This window comes from Sceloporus occidentalis, unplaced genomic scaffold (assembly GCF_023333645.1).
Source record: "Sceloporus occidentalis isolate IW3139 unplaced genomic scaffold, rSceOcc1.0.p SCAF_2, whole genome shotgun sequence".
In the NCBI taxonomy this organism is placed as follows: Eukaryota; Metazoa; Chordata; class Lepidosauria; order Squamata; family Phrynosomatidae; genus Sceloporus; species Sceloporus occidentalis.
The window spans coordinates 19,419,813-19,444,485 of record NW_028316982.1 but is presented as its reverse complement, the minus strand read 5'-3'; the positions used below and the strand labels follow the sequence as shown (position 1 = coordinate 19,444,485).

The following is a 24,673-nucleotide window of genomic DNA, read 5'->3' as shown; positions in this document are numbered from 1 at the left end:
TTAAAGAGGCATGTGTCAAGCATTCTTTTTTTTTAAGAGAGGCTAATACATCTATATCATTTCTTCTGCTGAGAAAGAACAATCTGTTTCCTTATGATTCTTAGCTAATTTGGTACGCTTCTACAAAAAGAGAGAAAATAAACAAAAACAAAAACAAAAAAGTATGGCTTTTGAATATCTCATTTCTGACACAGAATATGGTATCTTTCCTTTTTAAAAAATGAGGTACTAACTGTTTTGTTCTGTAGATTATGAAGCCAGCTTTATATGGCATTTTGTACAATGTGATTAGAGGCTTTTTATTTCCAGTGGCTGCAGATGTTGGAATTTTTCCTTCCTATCAAGCCATGAAGGCTTTTGTGTTTATTATCATTAGCCAGTTGGCCAAATTTGACAGGATCCAGTCTGTATGCTTTAAAAAACATAAACAGAACCATTTTATTTTCATTCCAAAAGAAAAATGGCAGTTGCATTAACATGACACAGAAACTGATATTATGTAAAATATATCTAAAATGCACTGAAATCCTAAAATGCCCTGCAGAAATTAAATTTAAGCAATCTCTGAAGATTAGACATCTACACTTCTACATTTATTGGATCCTTGAGGGCAAAAGGGCAAATGGGATCTCATCCTGTGCTAACAAATTCTTTCATGTATTGAGTGCCTTATCTCCCCACTGGAAGAAGGGGGATGCCCTTGACTTCTAAAATCCACCTACAGACTTATCAAACCTATTGCAGACATCAGGCAAGTTAGTACCAAGAGTATCCACAAATGGTTTTTTGTGGGTTTTTTGGGCTATGTGGCCATGTTCTAGAAAATTTTCTTCCTGACGTTTCGCCAGCATCTCTGAAGATGCCAGCCACAGATGCTGACGAAACGTCAGGAAGAAAATTTTCTAGAACATGGCCACATAGCCCGAAAAACCCACAAAAAAACATGGATGCTGGCCATGAAAGCCTTCGACTTCATATCCACAAATGAGTTACCAATACAGTTTGTTTACAAAAAGAGGATCAATTCACACACTACCAGTTGTGTAGGCGTACATTTTAAAGATCAAGGTCTCTTGATGACAGAGGGGAAGGCATCTGTGGGTGGTTAGGGGCCACCTTAGCCCCCCCCCCCACTATACCTCTGGGGAAAAAAATCTTTAAATTTGTCCTGCCAAACCCTTCTAAGCAGTGTGGGGAGCATTTTCATCATGTCTTTAGGCCCAGGAGAGACCTTTTTTTTTTAAACAACAGGACATAAAGAGAAGTCACATCCCATTTTTAAAAGAGGAAGAATTTGATATGTACAGAATATTCATGACACACATTATACATTTGTGGATAAATTCCATGGGCAGTTACATAGAGACATTAAGAAGCAGAGGAGACAAAACATTACTTTGTGGTAGGTGCCCTATAGTATATGTGAGATACATCGACTGTCAAGAAACACAGGCGCGTTACAGACGGGCCCCTTGAGGCGCCGTCATTACGCGTGAGGAGTGGTGCTTCCTGACGCGCCTTGCCCCTCGCGCGTAATGAGTGCGTCAAAATGGCGGCGCCCTATACAGATGGGCGCCGCCATTTTGATGTTGTGGACGCACCAGGAAGAAGCACCATTTTGTTGCTTCTTTGTTGCTGCACCCAGGAACCGCATGGTTTGGCTGCTGCGGTTCCTGGATGCAGCAACCGGCAGCGGTGCGAGACCGCCCATTTTGGGCGGTCTGTAATGCGCCAATCATCTGATACTGACCAGACAAAAAGGATCAGAACTACTGTAGTAGCGCAAACTGACTTTGCCAGTTCAGAAGGATCTTAATTGTCAACTGTGTCAAATACTACTGGAAGCAAGAATGAACAAGATTCCCCTTCCCCATCCAGGACTGCAAGATTAGGGATGGGCAACTGTTTGGGAGGCAGGGGCCAATTCCACCACACAACCCACAGTCCATATCACCCCACAGTAAACCCAAACATATCAATTTCAGTTTCCAGTCCTTCTGAAAATAACAGTAAGAAGCAATGTCGCATCATTTTTGTCTCCATTTTGTGAGGGACTGCAGACAAAAATTGAGGTATCTGAGAGAATATGGGATTTGGAGGTAGTTGTAGGAATGAGCAGTGAGTATTTTCATTTATTTTTGCAGACTTAGAGGGGCTTCTGTGTGGTTTTGGACCAAAATTGCCTCAAAATAACAGTAAAACACTTTAAAAAAAAAGTTGCCCTGTTAAAAGACTGCTAGAATGCTTTAAGAATTGCAAAACTGGGGTTCAAAGACCACAATTTGCCCACCTCTGTGCTAGATCTAAGGAGGTGGGTGTTCCTCCAGCAAAGGTCAAATTCCAATTGCCTTCTTCAACTGGGGAAGCATCAACAGATCCTCCTTTGAAGCACGGATGCATTCAGCTCAAGCTTATTAATTGAATTAGCAGGACTGAAGATATAAACCACAAAAGGACAAGGGGGAAATGCCATCTCTGCTGTGTTCTGAAATTAGCTCCAAGCTGTGCTTGATCAAATTCAGTCTCAATTTTCTTCTTAGGCTCAAGACACCTCCCACATGTTTCCATCTCCTGGAGCTTTTGGTCAAATCAAGGAGACAACGTCTTCCATTGCTTGCTGAGAAGGCATTTGGATTTCAGGCCCGGTGCCAGAATAACTGTGCCAAGAACCTAAGACAACTGTGAATTTCTTCTTGTCAATGAACTAAGTGACCAGGAAACCCATATCTGCAGTTAGCACCATTATTTCCCAAGACTACATGATTAGGCTCTGAGTTGTATCCAATGCCCGGAACAGATAAAAATGTGCAAATGTGGCTGAGGAAAAGAGAAGGCAATACATAGTGGTTTCCCAGATAACTCCTATAGGGATTTGGGGATTTGTTCCCGCTTTTCTAACTTTCTCATAGTTTCCTAACTTTTACAACTTCTGCTTCCCAACTGCAGTCTTTTCAATCTTTTTTTGCTTTGTCACTAAAATCTGACCTCATGGTATAACCCTATTCATTCTGTTGGTCTACAGTAGGGCTGGTGAACCTGTGGTTCCCCTAGGTGTTGTACTCAGCCAATTAGCCAGCACAGCCAATTTTCAGGGCTGATGAGAGATGCAGTTCACTAACATGTTGCAGGCTACTATTTCCCTACTTCTGGTAAAGAAGAAGAAAATTCATTTCTTTAATCTGTTATTTTTAAACTGGTCTCCTTTCTTGTTATTTTTAACAAATCTATTCCCTTTATTTGTTTAGCTTTCCACAGAGACTGCAAAGAGAACCACAAAAACTGCATCTTTAATTCATTTTTTTACAGAGTCAATACTCTATTTTACAAATCAGGGTGTGTTTTGTTTTTAAAGGATGTGGGGAAAGGTGTGTAGTTCAATATTACTGGCGGGGTCCAAAACTATCTGGCACAAGGCCTGAGATTAAAAATTTTAATGACAATGACACATCCCTAACGAATATTAAGTTCACTTTCCAATGACTGCCTGCCTTATGGACTGTTCATCTCTCCAGATTGTCTTCAGAATAGAAAAAATTAACGAGGAATCAATCTGGTACTGGCAAAGCAGAAAATATTCACTGACAAGCTTTTGACAGGCTTCACTTACTCAAACAACTGCTGTCTGCCTGTAAGTGAGCAGGTTTATGACAGGGTGATTCCAACCAGATATTTCAGCTGCTGAATGTCTTTGGCACTCTTCAGAATGTTACAACTCGAATCATGGAAAATTACCAATGCACTTCTACACAACCCAATATATATTTTAGTATAAATGCTGTATCTTAAGAGCCATTTAAATTACTGTTCATTTTTAATATCACCTTTCCTCCAAAGAGCTTGTGGCAGTATACAGTTCTCTCCCATTTTATCCTCACAACAATAATGTAAGTTAGGTTAGACTGAGAAATGGTTATTAGGATTTAAACTTGGGTTTTTCTATTGAAAGTTTGAGATATAGTCTGCAAACCCACAATGGTTCTCCTTGTAGAGAGTAATCATGTGTACAGTAAAATATGCAACAATTACAGGGCACTCAAAGAACCAGTACAGGAAAATAATGGAAACCTTTCTATTTCCTCAGGAGATTAGCCAACAACTTTAAATACCTTGAAGTCATAAGTGGCATCAGGATTTTCGTCACAGGCAATAACCTCAGGGGCCATCCAGTATGGAGTGCCAATGAATGTATTCCTTCGGCCAACTGTTCTGTCAAGCTGAGCACTGACTCCAAAATCCACTGCAAAAAACAACAACATAGGAGAGCTTTTATGAGACATTCAATTTAAAACAGTTTGACCCATCTCATATCAAGAAGCTATGAGCTAGGCAAAGATCACTGGAAGCTACATGAAATTTTGAAATGATAAGTGCTCTGTTCAGTTCAATGGGATTATAGCTCAAAGAACACTGGGGAAGTTCAAACCCCTGTATCCAGTGGATATAGGTCCATTTGCTATAAACATGAGCTTGAAACTGGGATTTATCTTCTAAATTGGCTCTGAGCTCAAGGTCCCAGAATGTATCTACATTTTTGTTTTTCTCCTTGCTAGATTTGAACAGAATCTGTAAATGTTACTTATTGACTACTAGTACCAGAATATTCAACCCAACATGAGGGATTCTGAAAGCCATAGTCCAAAAGGTAACTCTTCCAAGCTCTTGTCTTTGAGTTATTTTGGCCCAGCTCAATCAGAAAAATCCCTCCACTTAGATATTCCCTAGACCTAATAATTATGTTACTCAATCCTATGATCTGCTCCCAGAGTAGCTGACTGTAGGACCATGTGTCACTCACAGTCAGATACGACACTGATAGCCAGTGTTCCTTTATATGTAGTGACTTCCATGGTGAATCTGTTTGTGCATCACAAGTAAAGCTAGGATGGCACAAGGAATGCTTTCTGCCTGTCCTTATTATTTATAAACCCCTCTCTTTTTTCACCAAGCGGGCAACATCCCTTCAAGGGCCACAGGTTTACATTTCTAGCTAGTAACTCTTTATTCACACAAAGTTTATCACAAATGAGGAAAGAACAACTGAATTGTGGAGAAAGTTCAAAAAGCTGAGGAGGAGAAATATGCTACTAAGAGTGTCCGGGAAGATGGTAGCGAGTAACAGTCATGTCGAACAGAAACCACTCCAAACGTGAATCACTGTAACTTGGACCAAGAGTCAGAATCTTTCCTTTTTCTAAATTTTTTAGCAGAAGCTGCCAAAAAATGTTCACTGTTTTGTTCTATGATCATAGGAGACTTAGGACAACAAAAACTAAAGTTTTCAATATTCCTTGTCAATTTATGGAGGCGTATTGTTCTATGTTGCATAGCATACTAATGACCAGGAAGATGCTAAGAACTTCTTTCCAAATTCCTTCAATGGGATGGCTTGAAGGCTTATATCATTTACTGCTTCTTAGAGGAACTCTTGACTTGACACCAGAAAAATAATCACATTTCTTAGATGAGCAAGACTAAGGTAGTCTGTTTAGAAAATATTTTCCCAAGTGTGTGCATGTGGAGATCCTTACCTAGTTTTACTTCTGCATTTTCTGTAAGCAAAACATTCTGTCCCTTAATATCTCGATGGATTACTTTATGCTGGTGAAGATGACTCAAACCCTGGAGAATTCAACAAGAAAGACATTACATTTCATTTCTTTTCCTAGGCAGCATGGAAATAATAGCATTTAGTTTCTATACTCTCAACTTAGCTCCACCCACCACAACATGGTAGATTGGCACTGTTGTTTCTTGCATTAACCATCCTAACTGAGCATACTGTTGAGATGAGAAGAGAGGGTAAAGATACTAAAATTAGGAGTATGTATATATGAGCTGGATGACAGATTAACTCAAAATCATGTTGTTGTTGTTGTTGTTGTTGTTGTGTGCCTTCAGATCATTCTCACCTTATGGCAACTCCAAGGCAAGCCTATCATGGAGTTTTCTTGGCCAGATATGTTCCAAGGGGTTTGCTATTGCCTTGTTTTCCAACCTTTTGATTTGGTCAGACAAATGTTTTGAAGTTGGAAATGCTGACATTGCCTACCAGAAAAAGCTGGGCATCAGCATCTTTTCGAAACCATTCATTTCTTTTCAGCTCACCCTTTTTTACCTTCTAAAAGTTGCTTTACAGAAAATCCATGATCTTCACCCACATGCTGGTTGAAACATGGCATCATTCTAGATGTATTGTTAGAGGGGGAAATGGCAGCCCCCAGCATGGGCTATATTTTAAAACCTACCTAGGGCCCAAAAATTTTGCTAAGGAAATTTTCTCCCCATTAGTGCACTCTATCAGTGGGATGATGATGATGATGATGATGATGATGATGATTTATTCAGCTAATAATAGTACTCAAGGCAGCTAACAATATATTTAAAACAATACAGATTTTTTAAAAAAGTATACAAAAACTTCAATAAAATATAAATATAAAAGTTATTTTTAAAATCAATTAAACTATCTACAACATTAAAACATTAAAAACATTTAAACTCATTAAAAGACAGTACAAATCATAAAATAGCAAAGCACATCATTAAAAGCCCACCCCATTCAATTTCTAAAAGCCCGGTTGCACAAGAATGTTTTTAGTTGCTGATGGATGGAGAGCAAAGAGGGAACCATCTTGGTCACTCTAGGGAGTTTAAAGACTGGGAGCAGCCACTGAGAAGGCTTTTCAATGGCAGCCCCATGGAGAGCACATTACAGAAAGCCAAATGTAAAACAAAACATATGCAACCAAGGTATATGTTACTGTAGCCAGATGTGTCTTCTTCAGGAACAGGAGTACTACCTTTAACCGTGCAAATTCACTCCTGGTCACCACCAAAACCTGGGCCTCCAGGCTCAGGGTTGAATTTAAGAGTAACCCCAAACTGTGAATTTGCATTTTCAGGGGTAGTGTAACCGCATCAAACACAGGCTGAATCCCTATTTCCAGATCTGTCTTTCCAGCACCTCTCTCTTATTTAGATTAAGCTTCAATTACTTCACACTCATCCAGGCCATTACAGCTCCCAGGCACTGGTTTAGCACAGAAAGCTGGGTATCATCAGCATACTGGTGACACCTGATCCCAAAACTCCAGACAGCCTCTCCCAGTGGTTTCATGGAGATGTTAAACAGCTTAGGGGACAATACAGACTCCTGAGGGTATCCACATGCCAATGACCAAGGAGACAAACAGGAATCCACTATCACAACCCTCTATGAAAGATTGGACCCATTTTAGAACAGTAACTCTAAGAACCATCCTAATGAGGTAACCCAAAAGGATGCAAAAGTTTCTATGTGTGCAGGAGTATCCCCCCCCCCAAAAAAAAAAACCCTGCTGCTGAAAAAAGGCAAATTCCAAAGCGGTAAGCATGTCAGCTTTTAAGGTGCCATGCAAGTTTTGTTTATGTTTGCAATAAAAGACTTAACAGATTTATTGTAGCATAGCCTATAATGGACAGTACACCACAAATAACCATTTATCTTCCTGTAATGTCAACATATACTTTGTTTTCAACATAGGGAGGCTACATACATAAATGCTTTTATTTGTTCCATGTTGATTATGCAGGTTAGATTGCATTCTAAGGAATTGTGTTTGTATTTTTATTACTATGATCTGCCCTAGAATCAATTTCAAAGAAGAATCAAATATTTTAATATATTAAAATATGTATCTATATTGTAAATCAATGGTAAGCACATGCTTTGATGTACAATGTAAATTTCAGGTGTGATTCAGCCATATTAAGTAGTTTTTGTCTCTCACAGATTCACTGGTAGAGAGATAATTGCATATTTTAAGGAAGCACTATAGCTACATTTCAAAGGAACCAACTATTTTGTTTTCTCCTGTTATGGCCACTATCTATGAATCGAAATTCCAGATTCCATGATTTACTGATGAAATTAAACTTGGGGGGTTGGAGTGCACACACAAGCCACAAATTACTATGTAGCTTGAACAGTACCATAATCGAATCATAGCTCATATTAAAAGCTTTTCTTGACGGCTAGGAGTAAACTAGGTTGCCATTGTACCTTTTTATTAGATCATTAATTCTTCTCTCTCTTTTTGTAAACTCCATTTTTTCCACATATCCACAGAGAGTTTAAAATATAACATCCACCTAAATTGCAATGCTAGTAAAGTATAGCTTACTTTCACGACTAAATTCATATCTACTTTGGATCCACATTAACATTCATATTTCCAAAATGAAAATTATTTCCGCTGTCTACTGCCAACATTTATTCTCATTACCTCAAGACTGCAATTTTTTAAAACAAAAACTGCACTTTTTTAAAGGAAGGATACATAAACCTATTGTGAACAATAAGGTTTCTCCTTATTTTATATATTGCATACTGGGCCTTTATATATATATTTTAACATATAAGCATATGAAGTTACCTTGTACTGAATCAGACCTTTGCTCCATCCAATCCATTTTGGCCTGCTCCAACTGCCAACAATTCTCCATGGACTCCTGTAGAATTCTTTGCTAATCCTGCTAGCCAAACTCCCCTTTTCTAATGGGAGATGCCAGAAACTGAACCTAGGATATTAAGACTTTCAAAGCTTTTGCTCAGCTACTGAACTGCAGCTCCTTCCCAATTCCTTTAATAGCTAGTAAGTGTTCCAAATTAATATACATTTTAAAAGCACTTAATTGATTTAAGAACTGTTATCTGACAAACAGAAACATCCACTATCTAAAACCTTGTAGTGTAAACCATGACCAGACAGGATTAATTTGTGTTTCAATATTCTTAAATTTCAAACAGGTTTTTTTAAAAAAAATATACAAGTAGAGGTCTTAAAATTTCACAGGCTATTTTTAACTATTGCAATCAACAAAATACATTTTTAAAAAACCTCTAGCCAACTTGTAGGGGTAGGGGCTATGCCTGTTCCTCACCACAAACCCCACACCAGCTACAGTGCTGAATTTGCTTTGATGGGAGCAGCAAAAAATAAAACAAATAAAAACCTCTGAAAAACAAAATGTGAACTTTCTATAAGCCTTGTTTTAAAAACAAAATTGCCACTGCGCCACTGCTAATATTTGGTGAGTGCAGCAAAAATATTAAGTATCAAAAACAAGTGCAAGCAGAAATTGCTTCTGCTGGTTTGGAGTCATGCCTCCCTTTCTTTTGTCAAAAAGCTCACCTCATCCATCAAGAGGTGCTTTGGGATATGCCTAGGGTTGCCATATCCCGCCCCCCGGCGGGACAATCCCGGTTTGGGCGGTGCCATCCCGGTCCCGGTCCGGTTTGGCGCCCAAACCGGGACGGCCCCGCCCACCGCGGCTACCTCCGCTGCCGCGGCGGCTCCAAGGCCTTTCTGAGGCCTGGGGCGAGGCCGGGCCGATCGCCGCCGGCCTCCTCCCCTCCTTCATGGTCCCAGCCGGGGCCAGGAAGGAGGAGAGGCCGCGGCGATCGCCGCCGGCCTCCTCCCCTCCTTCATGGTCCCAGCCGGGGCCAGGAAGGAGGAGAGGCCGGGGCGATCGCCGCCGGCCTCCTCCCCTCCTTCATGGTCCCAGCCCGGGGCCAGGAAGGAGGAGAGGCCGGGGCGATCGCCGCCGGCCTCCTCCCCTCCTTCATGGTCCCAGCCCGGGGCCAGGAAGGAGGAGAGGCCGGGGCGATCGCCGCCGGCCTCCTCCCCTCCTTCATGGTCCCAGCCGGGGCCAGGAAGGAGGAGAGGCCGGGGCGATCGCCGCCGGCCTCCTCCCCTCCTTCATGGTCCCAGCCGGGGCCAGGAAGGAGGAGAGGCCGGGGCGATCGCCGCCGGCCTCCTCCCCTCCTTCATGGTCCCAGCCGGGGCCAGGAAGGAGGAGAGGCCGGGGCGATCGCCGCCGGCCTCCTCCCCTCCTTCATGGTCCCAGCCGGGGCCAGGAAGGAGGAGAGGCCGCGGCGATCGCCGCAGGCCTCCTCCCCTCCTTCATGGTCCCTGAGGGTCCCAGGAACGAGGCGAGGCCCCGATCCTGGCCTCAGATCGTGGCGGGACCCAGGCGGGGAGGGAAAGCCTCCTTAAGTGGAGGCTTTCCCTTGCCGCTTGGCCTCCGCTGCGATCGCGGTAAAATGTAGGACAGAATTTTCAAATGTAGGACACACTGTTTGTGTGTCCTACATTTGAAAATTTTGTCCTACATTTTTCCCGGTTTCGAGGTCCGGCACTATGGCAACCCTAGATATGCCTGACTTCCTCTTGAAAGAATAAGCTAATCCTGCAGAAATTAACCAATGGAAAACTGCCCAGCTTCAGTATCTACTCTCTCTTTATCCCTAAAATTAACTTTGACCCCATACAGACAGGCCAAAATAAAGCTGCTTCGGGTCACTTTGGAAGTATGCTGTTTAAATGATGCATGCATCCTAAGAGTCCGTAAGCTGCACCAAAGCTGCGCTCTAGTCCTTAGGACTGGATTGTGGCTTTGCTGTGGCTTCCGGACTCTTAGGATGCGTGCATCATTTAAACAATATACCTCCAAAGTGACCCGAAGCAGCTTTATTTTGGCCTGTCTATACGGGGCCTTTGATTCAGAAAAAGAAATGGATCTTTTGGTATATTCAACACCGTTACACTCTTCTACCTGCTTCAATTAAACAGTAGTGATGTAATACAGATAATGGTTCCTTGTGGCATATGATGCAGACATGTTTAGTGACTGCTTCTTTTTGGTGGGACGTGTTATAATGTATTTGTAGTACAAGTGTAGTTTTAAACTATATTCCTGGGATGGGGAATTTAATTGAGGGTCAGTGTTGCAGGATCATGTGTCTTTTACTATGGCAAAAAGACATATATTCCACAGTTGAAAAGTTAAATATTTCACTATTTATTGTTAAATGGTCAGAATGCTTTAGCCATGCTTTAGCCATGCATGAATGTGCATTATATAGCCATCACCTTCAGAAAAATCTTTTTTGGAAATATGCTCAGCATACATAAGCATAAATGTTGAGCTCTTTTTCATATCCTATATTCTTCCTCTTTCTTCCCACTGTCTCTCTCCCACTTTCTGTTTCTTTTCTTTGTAACCATACTTTAAACCTCAATTTTTTTTAAAAAAAGGTCTTCTATCCTGTTTGTCATCTAAAGTCAGATTATTGCTGATGTCATGGTACTCTTCCATCATATCAGATACACATGGGTCCAAAGGACACTGGAGAAACAATCTAGTTTGAGATTGCTTTAAATTCCCTAAGTGCTGGGGAATCCTGAGAATTGTAGCTTATTATGGCACCAGAGTTCTCTGACAGAAAAGATTCAATGGCCTGTTACAGACTGCCAAAATAAAGCTGCTTCAGGTCTCTTTGGAGGTATGCTATTTAAATGATGCATGGGTCCTAAGAGTCCAGAGGCCGCACCAAAGCCACACTCTATTCCTAAGCACTGGAGTGCAGCTTTAGTGCAGCTTCCAGATTCTTAGGATGCATGCATCATTTAAATAGCATACCTCCAAAGAGACCCGAAGCAGCTTTATTTTGGCAGTCTGTAACAGGCCAATGTCTCACAAAACTACATTTCCCAGAATCCCCTGCCCCTGAGCCAGGGCAGTTAAAGCAGTCTCAAACTGGATTATTGCTGCAGCGTGTTTGAGACCATGGTTGCTTTCTTCCCATACCAATGTTCACTTCAAGTGGTTTTGATGAATCAAGGGTTATATCTCATCTTACTTAATGGTTTACTTTTTCTTAAATGAGCATTTGGACCTGAATTCAATTGTTAGTCTCAGTGAGAAAAGACTGAACTGAATCAATGGAAATCACAAAGGTACCGCCTTTCCAAGTTTCCATTCATTCAGTGGATCTAATTGGGTTAACAACTGGATTTGGATGAAGGCCTCTCATCCGGTCACACAGGTATAAAACAGTGCTTTTTTCACAACATGCAGCTGTATGTAATGCTTAGAAAAGCCCTGTTTAAAACTCTCAGAATCCCCCAGCTAGCATTGCATTTACCCCATGGGGACCTTTTCCAGGCTCTGGCCTTAAGTATCCAACATTTTATGCTCACCATGTTCCATTCTAACATGACTATTAGCAATAGTGCTGATTGTCACTCCTGTCTCTTCATCATTCTCTCATAACGACTTTGCTAATTATTTAATTATTAATAATTATTGCTAATTATTTCATCTCAAAGATTACCACTATTCGCTCTGAGATAGTCCCTCCCAATTCTTCCTCTGCGCATAATCTTCTATTGCCCTTGCCTAAAAAAATTTCTGTGTTTCCTACTGCTTCTTTGGATGAACTCTCTACACTTCTGAACTCTTCCAAACCTGCAACCTGTTCTCTTGACCCAATTTCTACTTGTCTTCTAATCTCTATAGCTCCCTCTTTTCTGCCCTCGCTTCTCCATATCTTCAATCTCTCTCTCTCTACAGGCCCCTTCCCTTCGGACTTCAAACATGCTCTCATTTCCCCAATTCTGAAAAAAACCTTATCTTGACCCCTCCTCTTTGTCCAGCTATCGTCCGATTTCTCTTTTCCCCTTTCTTTCTAAGGTTTTGGAACGGGTTGTTTATTCTCGCTGTCTTGAGTTTCTTGAAGCCAACTCCATTCTTGATCCCTTTCAGTCTGGTTTCTGCCCACGGCATTCTACAGAGACAGCTCTCACTAAGATATCAAATGACCTTTTACGGGCCAAGGCTAATGGCCTTTACTCTGTTCTCATCCTTCTTGAGTTGTCTGAAGCCTTTGACACGGTTGATCAAGGTCTTCTAGTTGATATACTTTCTGACCTTGGGTTCTCAGACTCTGTTCTGAACTGGTTTAGATCTTATTTGACAGACAGATCTTTTGCAGTGGTCACAGGTGGTCAGACTTTGTCCTCTGTTCCCTTATCTGCTGGAGTGCCCCAGGGCTCTGTTCTGGGTCCCCTTCTGTTTTCTCTCTAGACACTATCCTTAGGTAAACTCATTAGCTCTTTTGGTTTTTCCTACCATCCGTATGCCGATGACACCCATTTGTATCTTTCCATCCCCAACCTTTCTCCAAGGCTTGAACAGCGAGTTTCGTCTTGCCTCACAGCTGTCTCGCAGTGGATGCGCCATCGGCGTTTGAAGCTCAACATGTCCAAGACGGAGCTTCTTGTCTTTCCTCCTAAGCCCACCCTTCAACACTCCTTTTCTGTCTCTGTGGACAACACATTTCTATTCAACCAGTTCAGCAAGCCCGCAGTCTTGGTTTTATCTTTGATTCTTCTCTGTCGTGTATCCCTCAGATCCAGACCACAGCCAAGGCTTGTAGATTCTTTTTATACAATATTGCCAAAATCCGACCATATCTCTCCGCCTCTACTTCCAAGATCCTGGTCCATGCCCTAGTGGTCTCACAACTTTATTTCTGTAACATCCTCCTGGCTGGGCTTCCTCTTTCTCACCTCCGTCCTTTAATTTCTGTCCAGCATTCAGCTGCACGCATTATCACATCCGCCCACCGCTCTGACCATATCTCTCCTGTGTTGGCATCCCTTCACTGGCTCCCCCTCCCTTTCCACATTCAGTATAAGCTCCTGCTGTCGACGTTTAAAGCCCTCCATGGGCTGGCCCCTCCTTACTTATCAGACATTCTTTCTCTTCACCTTCCCACTTGGGCCCTCTGCTCTGGTAGTCAAGGTCGGCTGTCCCAGCCCAGGATTTTCTGTGCCCCATCTCGGATTTGCCCCTTTTCACTTGATGCCCCTCACTCCTGGAACCTTCTTCCCCGCGAGCAAGGGCCATCACTTCTTTAACCAGCTTCAAAACGGAAGACCATCCTGTTCAGAGAAGCATTCCCAGGCATTGCATGATTGTCACTTGCTATTTGATGTTCTTTTGTTGCCTGTTTTATTGAATCATTTCCTGTATTACTATGTATTTTATAGGTATTATCATATTATTTCTTAGATTGTACACCATAGGCAGGTTTACTCTTTTATATTTATTGTTTTTATGTACAGCGCTGTGCAAATCTACAGCGCTTTATAAATAAATAAATAAATAAATGTCATTAATGCATGCAAAAGTCAGTCTGTTGGATGGTGTTTTTTGGTATTGGGAATGGTTGCTTGAAGGCTATGTTCTAGGGTTGTTTTTCCCCCAAGTCCTTTTGATTTTACATTCTCTTTGAAAAGAAGGATTCAGAGGCCCACCTACAGGCTCTACATTTTATCCAAAGACATCTATAACCAAAGCAAGGGGTCTTTATCTCCTGCCTGAGAAAGAAACCTTGCTTCTTTATTAGTGTAGAGATTTTAACTGCTTCTTAAGTTAAAAGAACTAGAGCAGGGGTAGGCAACCTGCGGCCCGGCAAGGCCTTGGGACCGGCCCCAGCCCGGTCCTGCCGCCGATTGCCGCCGGGGCCTTTGGCGTCTCACGCAAGGGGCATGGTGGGGCAATTGTCTATAGAAGCCTCAGAAACATGCATTCATCTTAACATTTTTTATCATAACTATGGAAAGGCAGCGTAAAAATAAAACTTATTATTATTATTATTATTTTAAAAAAATCAGCAATTTTTTTCACGTGTCCTCCATTTTTTATTTAAAAGTGCCCTCCATTTGAAAATTTTGGCCTACATTTGTCCCGGTTTATTTATTTATTTAATTTTAAAAAATTATTTAATTATTTATTTTTTGGCTTCGGCCCCCCAGTTGTCTGAGGGACAGCAACCCGGCTCCCGGCTCAAAAAGGTTGCCTACCCCTGAACTAGAGGAAGGTGTAATTGCATTCACAGAGTATACATACTAATACTTTTACAAGCCTGAAGCACTGTGTGCATTAACAACCTTTGAGATCCCAACCAAACACCAATCCTGATAGATCCTAAAAGCCATGATGTGAAAGAATTGACTGAGCAGTTAATAGTCCTCAAATATCCAGGCAGCATCTCCCTATCCTCTCGTAGTGCAAGCTGAAAAGTTTCTATGAAAACATGAACAGACAGCCAGCCTCCTGGCAGCATCCATCTTTGACTATGGAATCCAAGTGAAAGCAGAATGAAGACTTTTTCCAGAAAGTCAGGGGGAGGTTGTAAACAATCTGAGATAGGATACCAGTGGTCACTAGTGTGTGTGTATATATAAACAAGGATAAACAGCCTCCCTGGGTCCAGGGTCTACAAACACCCACTTGCTGATGTGGGAAGGGTGCACCATCTCCCCACCCCATAGTGCTTTTGCGCCTCTAACAGTTGTAAGGACAATTTTTCAGATTTTCCCTTCCTCGTATGATTTATCTCCAGGAGTGGCCATTTTGTCCAAATCTGGAAATGACTGGAAGTTACTTCCACCCCCACCCCCCCAAAAAAACCAGCCTCCTCACAGAACTGAAACAGCTAGACAGGCAACACTGTTCTTATGCAGCCCTAGAGAATACAAGTGACTATTTCAGTTTAAAAAATAGAGTATATTGGAGGCCCTGGGGGCCACATGCAGCCTGTGGGCCACACTTTGCCTACCCCTGGTTTAATGGATGGGAAATCTTGTCCATGAATTTCCTCAGGTAAACTAACTTTAGAACTGAAGCCACTGTATAAGAATGTCTGGGAGAAACTTTGATATAGAACTCTTAAATATATACAAGAGCAGGGGTCGGCAACCTCCGGCCCGCGGGCCGGATGTGGCCCGCGGAGGCCTGGCGGCCGGCCCCTGCCTCCGGTTGCCGCCGCGGCAGCCGCCCGTCGCGGCTTTTCGCCGCTCTGGGCGCCGCCATTTTGGTCGGCAAAATGGCGGCAAGGTCGCGCGAGACTTTGCCGCCATTTCGGGTGAAAAAATGGCAGCGCCCAGAGCGGCCTCTGGGGCTATGGGCACCGCCATTTTTTCGCCCAAAATGGCGGCGCCCAGAGCAGCGAAAAGCCGCAATGGGCAGCCGCGGCGGCGGGCCTTTAAGAGGCCCGCTGCCGTCTCTGGGGCCCTCCAGCAGGGCTCCAGGGGCGGCAGGGGGCCTCTGGGGGGCCCGCTGCCGTCCCTGGGGCCCTCCAGCAGGGCTCCGGGGGCGGCAGGGGGCCTCTGGGGGGCCCGCTGCCGTCCATGGGGCCCTCCAGGAGGGCTCCGAGGGCGGCAGGGGGCCTCTGGGGGACCCTATGCTGTCCCTGGGGCCCTCCAGGAGGGCTCCGAGGGCGGCAGGGGGCCTCTGGGGGGCCTGCTGCCGTCCCTGGGGCCCTCCAGGAGGGCTCCGAGGGCGGCAGGGGGCCTCTGGGGGGCCTGCTGCCGTCCCTGGGGCCCTCCAGGAGGGCTCCGAGGGTGGCAGTGGGTCTCTGGGGGGCCTGCTGCCATCCCTGGGGCCCTCCAGGAGGGCTCTGAGGGCGGCAGGGGGTCTCTGGGGGACCCTTTGCAGTCCCTGGGGCCCTCCAGGAGGGCTCCGAGGGTGACAGGGGGCCTCTGGGGGACCCTTTGCAGTCCCTGGGGCCCTCCAGGAGGGCTCCGAGGGCGGCAGGGGGTCTCTGGGGGGCCTGCTGCCGTCCCTGGGGCCCTCCAGGAGGGCTCCGAGGGCGGCAGGGGGTCTCTGGGGGGCCTGCTGCCGTCCCTGGGGCCCTCCAGGAGGGCTCCGAGGGCGGCAGGGGGTCTCTGGGGGGCCCTTTGCCATCCCTGGGGCCCTCCAGGAGGGCTCCGACGGCAGCAGGGGGCCTCTGGGGGGCCCTTTGCCGTCCCTGGGGCCCTCCAGGAGGGCTCCGAGGGTGGGAGGGGGTCTCTGGGGGGCCTGCTGCCGTCCCTGGGGCCCTCCAGGAGGGCTCCGAGGGCGGTAGGGGGTCTCTGGGGGACCCTTTGCAGTCCCTGGGGCCCTCCAGGAGGGCTCCGAGGGCGACAGGGGGCCTCTGGGGGACCCTTTGCAGTCCCTGGGGCCCTCCAGGAGGGCTCCGAGGGGGACAGGGGGCCTCTGGGGGACCCTTTGCAGTCCCTGGGGCCCTCCAGGAGGGCTCCGAGGGCGGCAGGGGGTCTCTGGGGGGCCTGCTGCCGTCCCTGGGGCCCTCCAGGAGGGCTCCGAGGGTGGTAGGGGGTCTCTGGGGGGCCTGCTGCCGTCCCTGGGGCCCTCCAGGAGGGCTCCGAGGGCGGCAGTGGGTCTCTGGGGGGCCTGCTGCTGTCCCTGGGGCCCTCCAGGAGGGCTCTGACGGCGGCAGGGGGCCTCTGGGAGGTCCGGTGCCGTCGCTGGGGCCCTCCAGGGGGCCCTTCAGCGCTGGTGGCCCCCACCAGCTTTTTTGCCGGTCTTTGACGGGGCCTGGGGCCCCGTCAGGGGCCAGCAAAGATGGGGAGGTGTGGCCCCTGGAGGGTGGAAGCTCCGCCCCCAGCACGCAGCCCCGCCCCAGAGGGTGGAAGCTCCACCCCTGGCACACGGCCCCGCCCCGGAGGGTGGAAGCTCCACCCCTTGCACGTGGCCCCGCCCCAGAGGGTTGAAGCTCCACCCCTGGCTTCGGCCCCCCAGTCGCCTGAGGGACACCAACCCGGCCCCCGGCTCAAAAAGGTTGCCTACCCCTGTACAAGAGAGTACCAACATCAAAAGAATCATATGATGCCCTGCCAGATGCAGAGGTAGGCAACCTTTTTGAGCCGGAGGCCGGGTTGCTGTCCCTCAGACAACTGGGGGGCCGAAGCCGGGGGGGGGAGCTTCCACCCTCCAGGGGCGGAGCCACATGCCGGGGGCGGAGCTTCCACCCTCCGGGGGGTGGGGCTTTCTCTGCTCCCTTTCCTGGCCTCCAGCTGTCTGAGAGACAGCTAGAAGTGGTGGGGGGATTGGAAGAGGGGGTGACAGGCGCGCGCCTGTTCCTCCTGCCCTTCCTTGGCCCCCAGCTGCCTTTCAGAGACAGCTGGGGACCAGTAAGGGCCCGTGAGGGGCAGGAGCAACAGGCGTGCAGCCCCTGCTCCTTTCCTCGGGGCCTTGCCACGCCTGAAATATCCTCCGAAGGACACCTCAGGGCTGCCGAAGCCCCATGAGGAGGAGGAGGCGTGTGCCCGCTCTCCTCCTTGGTCCCTTCCTTTGGCCGAACGGGCTCCAAGGGGCCCTTTCGGCCGAAGGGGAGGGAGGCCGAAGGGAAGAGCTTGGGCACCCGTCCCAGGCCCTTCCCTTCGGCTCTTCCCTTCGGCTGAAAGAGAGAGGTCTGGCAGAGGAAAGGCCGCCAGGGAGGCCAGGATGGCGGCCCGCCAGGCCCTGGGCTCCGTCAGGGGCCCTTCCCCCGCCAGACCTCCCTCCGGAGAGAGAGGTCTGGCGGAGGAAAGGCCGTCAGGGAGGCCAGGGGGGCGGCCCGCCAATCAGCAGCAATTGGCGGCAAGACCAGGCTGGGGCCGGTGCCGGTGCCAAGGCTTCGTCGGGCTGGATGCGGCCCGTAGGTTGCCAACCTCTGCCCTGGACAATAGGGTATGACACAAAACTATAAAAGTAATGAATCACTGGTACCTATACAAATTCAGTATGTAGAGAGATCTTGTAGCACCTCTGAGACTAACTGAAAGAAAGAATTTGGTAGCATGAGCTTCCGTACACTTCAGTCTACTTCCTCAGATGCTTTTTACCTCAGATGCTATACAAATTCAGTGAGTCAAACTCATAAGACCTCAACTTCTGGCAACTTGCAATAATGATGATCTTTAAATGTTCTAGAGGTAGGGAGAGGAAGACATTCCAGAAGGCTTATCCAGATGATTTTTAAATTGTGAATTTTAAATAATGCATTTTAGATGCGAGTTGTTTTAATACGTGCACATCTTATTTGTCCTTTTAAACTGATGTGTGTTTTAACCAATGTTGTTTCTTTGTTAACTGTTGCTGTCCCTACCTTGATCCATGGAGACAGGTGGGTAAGATGATGATGATGATGATGATGATGATTATACAGTTTTACTGCATGATTCTATGCTGTGTACATACAACCATGTGTGTGTGTGTGTGCGTGCGCACGTGTGTATCTTCAAGTTACCAGTTGACTTATGACAACCTCATGAATTTCATAGCTTTTCTTAGACAAGGTATACTTAGAGGTAGTTTTGACAGTTCCTTCCACTGAAATATAGCATCTGGTATTTCTTGGTGGTTTTCCAACCAAGTACTAACCAGGGCTGAACCTGTTTAGCTTCCAATATCAAATGGGATCTGGTACCTTTAGAGCAGTAGTCCCCAAACTGTGCCCTTTAAGAGATTTTGGACTTCAGCTGTCAGGGATGATGGGAGTTGTAGCTCTTCACCTCTGGCTCTAACTCACCACCTTGTTATGCACCGGCACTGACCAGTTTTGGCCAGTGGTTAAAGCTTTGCTCAAAAGCAGCAGAGTTTCAGAGAATAGGCTGAAGACCCTGACAAACTCTCCAAGCCTTCTCACTCTTGCTTCCACAGAAGTCTTCACACTTCTCCAGGATCCTGCTGGCTCTTGTATCTTCCTCAAGACACCAGACAACTCAGTAGTCTTATATAAAAGATCTACTTTATTCTACTATATACAAATACTAATGCCCTACAAATCACAATCTCTACAATCTCCAAACTACTCACAAAACTCCACAACTACCCACAAAATACATTGGGAATCAAAGCAATGATTATAGTCATAGTAAAACACCACCCACTTAACCAGTTTCCACCCAGTGGGCGTGTACATCCATTTTGATTGGCTCTCATAGTTCAACCCATAATTAATGATTTCATCATTTCACCTTGTCCACTCAACGATTCTCAGGTGCTTTCAATTATTCACTCTGCATTTCTGTCCTTGGCATTTAGGACTGCTAATTACATTACCTTTTACACCTGTGTGGCTCCTTAATTGCTTTTGCTTAGTCATACTGACTCTCACATACATGTTTTATTTCTATCACTGTATATCCCATGTTGCATTTTCCTTAACATCAGCTCCCAGAAGCCTCAGCCATGTTGGCCAATAGTCTGGGATTCTGGGAGATGAAGTCCAAAATCCCTTAAGGTGCACAGTTTGGGATCCACTGCTTTCAAGTATTTAGGACCTTCTGAACTTTAAAAAAGAAAGAAAGAAATTGAAATACTTCTATTGTGATTATGTTCTCTTTTATATCTGGGATGATCGTCCTCTTCCACTGAGTGTGCAGCTGTGGAAGCACCGCTCTAGAGTGGTGGAGGAGGAAGGAAATATCTGCCTAGCTAGCCAGATCAGCCAAATCAACCCTGACGTTCAACAGGACAACAAATGTCACAGTCATAAAAGAGAATGGGATGTGAGGATGAACTATCTCCTAATAGTTACATCAATTCTTTTTCCTAAACAGAATGAAGAAGCACCCATTTATTTTTAAACTAAAGCAATTTAGATCTTTGTACACAGAACCACTGAAAATATATTCCAATAGACATTCTGTATACAGTCAAACAGGAGTGTTATGTCAGCTAATGATTGGACAGTGGCAATGGCTAAGTGTGCTGTTCACCAGCCTTAGTGAGTCAACTGACCACAGGCTTCCTTTTTTAAAAGAAATATTTTGCCATGGTACTCATCCTGTTCAGATTACTGCAGTATGCAAATCTGGTTTAGTAAAGCTGACTGGGTCCACCTCACATGAGTTCTACACAATAAAACAAAGGGAATTCCTGTCCATTGGTAAAAACAGAGCTTGGAAAAGTTTAAATTACAACTCTCAGAATTCTCCAACCAGCATTGAGCTGTAGTCCAAAAAAGTACTTTTCTAAAAGTAAAATTGACAGTAGCTTAAGAACACAGACGTGTTAAGATTCACTAGTTTGGCCATTGGTTTGCCCTGCTGTCAAGTTTTTGTTAGCACTTAGGAACACACTGTAGATTCTTTTTCTCTTTCTTCCCCTCTTGGATGGGCACCTTCTCTATCTTTTTAGTTCAAGTAAAAATCATGGTTGTCATTACATTTCAATACATCCATATAAACTATATAAACCAAATGGATCTGAGGAAGTAGACTGTAGTCTACGAAAGCTCAGGCTGCCAACTTCTTTCTTGCAGTTAGTCTGAAAGGTGCTACAAGATCTTACATGCTGATTCTACAGACTAATATGGATTTATCTTTGAATTCTATATAAAACAAAACAAAGTAAAGTCGAAGGCTGGCATTCATAGTTTTTTGTGGGCTATGAGGCTGTGTTCTAGAAGGGTTTATTCCTGATATTTATTCTCTGAAGATACCAGCCACAGCTGCTGGCGAAACGTCAGGAATAAACTCTTCTAGAACATGGCCTCATAGCCCAAAAAACCCACAAAAAACTATAAAATCAAAACAAAACTTAGCATATGACTTTCTGACAACAGCCTCAAAATCTTATTGGTGTGAAATACAGTTAGCAAAAAATGCTGGTACAGGTACAGCTTTAGCAAAAATTTAATCCTGATAATGAAAGAATAAGAATGTTCAACTGACAATATCAATGGAGGGATAGCAGAGCACAGAGAACCTGCAATGGGGGCTAATGGATTCATGAGAGTTGTAATATAAAGAAAGGAATCTATCCAAGCTCTGGTTGAAGTCCACTGGGGTGCTCCCAATTTATGCTTAAGAAATTAGACATTTATGTTTGGGCCAAACTATTGACTTGGAAGGTCTTTAAATAAACCATATTCATTTCCTCACACAAACCAGGCTGATTCAAAATATAACTCAGACATGGTTATGAGGACAAATGTCCCAGATGATCACATGTCCACCAACCAAACTAGCAGACCTTGCTAATCTTCTGACATTTAATAGATGGATGGGTATTGGTGGAACAACTCAACAGTCAGGATGTACTGCTCTCTAGGAAACAGCCTTTCCAGCTGGTAAATTTAAACCCTAACCTGAGAACCAGTGTGGTATAGTGGTTTGTGCATTGGACTACAACTCTGGAGACCAAGGTTTGCTCAACCATGGAAACCTACTGGCTGGCTTTGGATAAGTCATATTTTCTCAGCCTCAGCAGAAGGCAAAGGCAAAGGCAAATCCTCTCTCAACAAATCTTGCCAAGAAAACCCCGTGATAGCAGTAGTGTGCTTTCAAGTTGTTTCTGATTTCTGCTGACTCTAGGGCAACCCTATCATGGGATTTTCTTGGCAAGTTTCTGCATAGGGGGTTTGCCATTGCCATCCTCTGAGGCTGAGAGAGGTCACCCCATGAGTTTACATGGCTGAGCTGGGATTCAGATCCTGGTCTCTAGAGTCCAATGCTCAAACCACTACACCATGCTGGCTACCAGGTTCACCTTAGGGTAACCATAAGTTGAAAACGACAGAACAACAACAATGTAATGGTGGCTTCCTGAGACAGAAATAAAAAGTCAGTACAATAGATGATTGGCTACGATGTTGTTTGCCTTTCATATCAAGTTGCTAAAGTGCTGCAGCTGGGAGGTGATTACTGTAACCGAGCAAGTGCTCTGTCAGCACACCAAAGAGCAAGCACCACTATGGGAATGTTTTAGATCCCATTTTCAATTCCTGATTGAACATTTCACTGATTCCTCCATTTCTTTTGTGTTCCTGACTTAACCCTGTAGGGAGCTGAAAGCACGTTAGAAGAATACACTTTTGAATACCCAAGTGGTCTCATGGATCACTCATGCACTAATGCTAAGCACTTAAGTGTTTTGTAGCTTGAGGTAGCTAAGTATCTGTGACTGTATATTCTTTTATGTTGACCTGACATGATGCTAGGTTTCCAGAACTGGGTATTATATGAGTATTGTAGCCATTATGTTTTTGTAAAACTGCAGTACTGTATAAGAACATTTTTTATTAGAAGGCTAAGAATTGAATGGTTTCTGACTGTACCCATTGAATTCAATGGCCCACAAAATACATAGGTGAGTTACAGGTGGAATTGGTAAGCCCCAATTTGTCCAGAAATAGTAGATTAATAGTTATGTTTATTTTCTCAGTTACTAGAGACATTAGACAATTGTTCAATGACAGAACATGGTTTTGAAAAGTACTTTCTTCTCAAGAGGGTGTATGTATCTGTTTAAGTAAACTATGCTTGGATTTGGCTTGATTTTGGATTCATGTTCTCATTGGAGAAGACTAATCAAAGGTTCAATAGATTATGGATTGCCATGAAGGAAATCTACAGGAAACTAACACAGACCTAACAATCTTTCTTACTGTAACATATACACTATAATTTACAGACAAGTTTTTCACAATTTACTTCAATGATGTCCCTTCAATGCTGAAAATCAATAATTTAAGTGGAGCATGATTCTCACCCCACTGCAATTTCAACAGTAGAGGGTAGTGACTTTGACAAAAAAAGCACAATTTCCCGCCTCCATGATTCAATATTTTGTAATGCAATTCAGAGGTGCTGGATCAAAACGAAACAAAAACAATCTTCTATTTGTGTTCCTTGCATATAACACTATCTTTGCTATTTTTCAGTATTTCTAAAGGAAAATGGAATTCTAATCTACATATACCTTTGCTATTATTAATATTAAAAAGAGTCTCTTTTCCTCCAAAAAGAAACAATGGGGCTAAAGGTCATGAAGGAAAAGAGCCAACTCTCTCTCATTTATTATGCATCATATTTAAGTGACTATGAATCATTCATACCTACAGGCACCTACAATACTTCTCACTTATGATTATTCGCAAAGCTTTAGGAGCCACTTTCCAAGGTGCATCTCTTTTCTAAGCACCAAATTCCTGGTCCAGCTACCTGATCCAGACATAACACTAGCACTTTGCAAAATTTGGTTTGTTGTTCAGGAGACAGTCTTGGAAATGTGCAATTCCTTTTTTCTCTTCCCAGTACAGATCTCTACTTCCTTCCCCTGTTGTTCAGAACCACAGGATAGTGTTTCCTCCTACAGAAATTAACTATGCTAAATACCAACCAGGATTCAAAGACAGAGCCATGTGATATCTTGACAAAGGTCTTAAACCGTCATTTGTGATGCTCAACAAATGTGAAATCTGATAAGAGAAAGGAAGGAGTGTTTTGTGCAAGAAAAAAGACATGAGGAAGTAGGCAGGAATTTCTTGAATCTGAATATGAAAAACAATTCAGAAGGAGCCAGCATGACCTCTGCACTGGGCCCAAGCAACATATGCTGTTATCGACAGGCAGAAGCATGGTTAGCCGAGTTTGGATACATACCCGTAAAATCTCTCTGCAGATATAAGCAATCCACTCCTCTTTCAAAGTGTTCCCTTTTGTGTTCTTGATCAGATCAGTGACAGAGCCAGCGCCACAGAACTCCATCACCAGCTGGCAAAAGAAACAAAATGCAATCATTATAATTAATCAAAAAGTATCCCCTGGCTTGCAATAACCCAGTGGAACACACTACAATTGGCAAGAAACAAGGCTGCTGAAAGACAAAAGCAATCATTAAATAATGGCAATGCCTTTTCACTTTCAAGTTCCCCTTGGCCTGGGAGGTTTGAAAGGCCAAAAGAATACAAAGGACATGCCAGAACTGCCTTCATGAGAAAGGGTGACATACAGTTACTTGTATAACTTCTACAGTTGTTCTACCATGGAACACACTGTGCAATGTCTGTTTCCTTCATCCCCTGAAACAACTTTGTAACAGGTAACAAAGTTTAGGAAAGCCAACATGGTATTATAGCCTCAACAGATGGCCCATAAGGGGTGGCTCTGTGCTGCCTCTTTCCTTGCTGGATCAGGGGTGCGGCAACCACACGCTGCAGCCTCGATCTGGCCTTTCCACGGTGCAAAAAGAAGCTGCAAAAAGCAGCCACTTTCTGCACTGCGGAAAGGGT

General features: G+C 44.6%; 1 protein-coding gene across 8 annotated transcripts in view; it reads right to left on the bottom strand.

Moving 5' to 3' along the window:
- TNIK (TRAF2 and NCK interacting kinase) overlaps positions 1–24,673 on the bottom strand; it is a 361,859-nt gene that overhangs the window by 142,177 nt on the left and 195,009 nt on the right. For all 8 annotated transcript variants that reach the window (XM_089508843.1, XM_089508847.1, XM_089508849.1 and 5 more), the window contains exons 5-7: positions 24,045–24,155; positions 5,529–5,619; positions 4,107–4,237 (exon numbers count right to left, since the gene is read on the bottom strand). In XM_089508843.1, the coding sequence (XP_089364969.1) occupies positions 4,107–4,237; positions 5,529–5,619; positions 24,045–24,155 (333 nt within the window). The remainder of the gene's footprint in view (positions 1–4,106; positions 4,238–5,528; positions 5,620–24,044; positions 24,156–24,673) is intronic.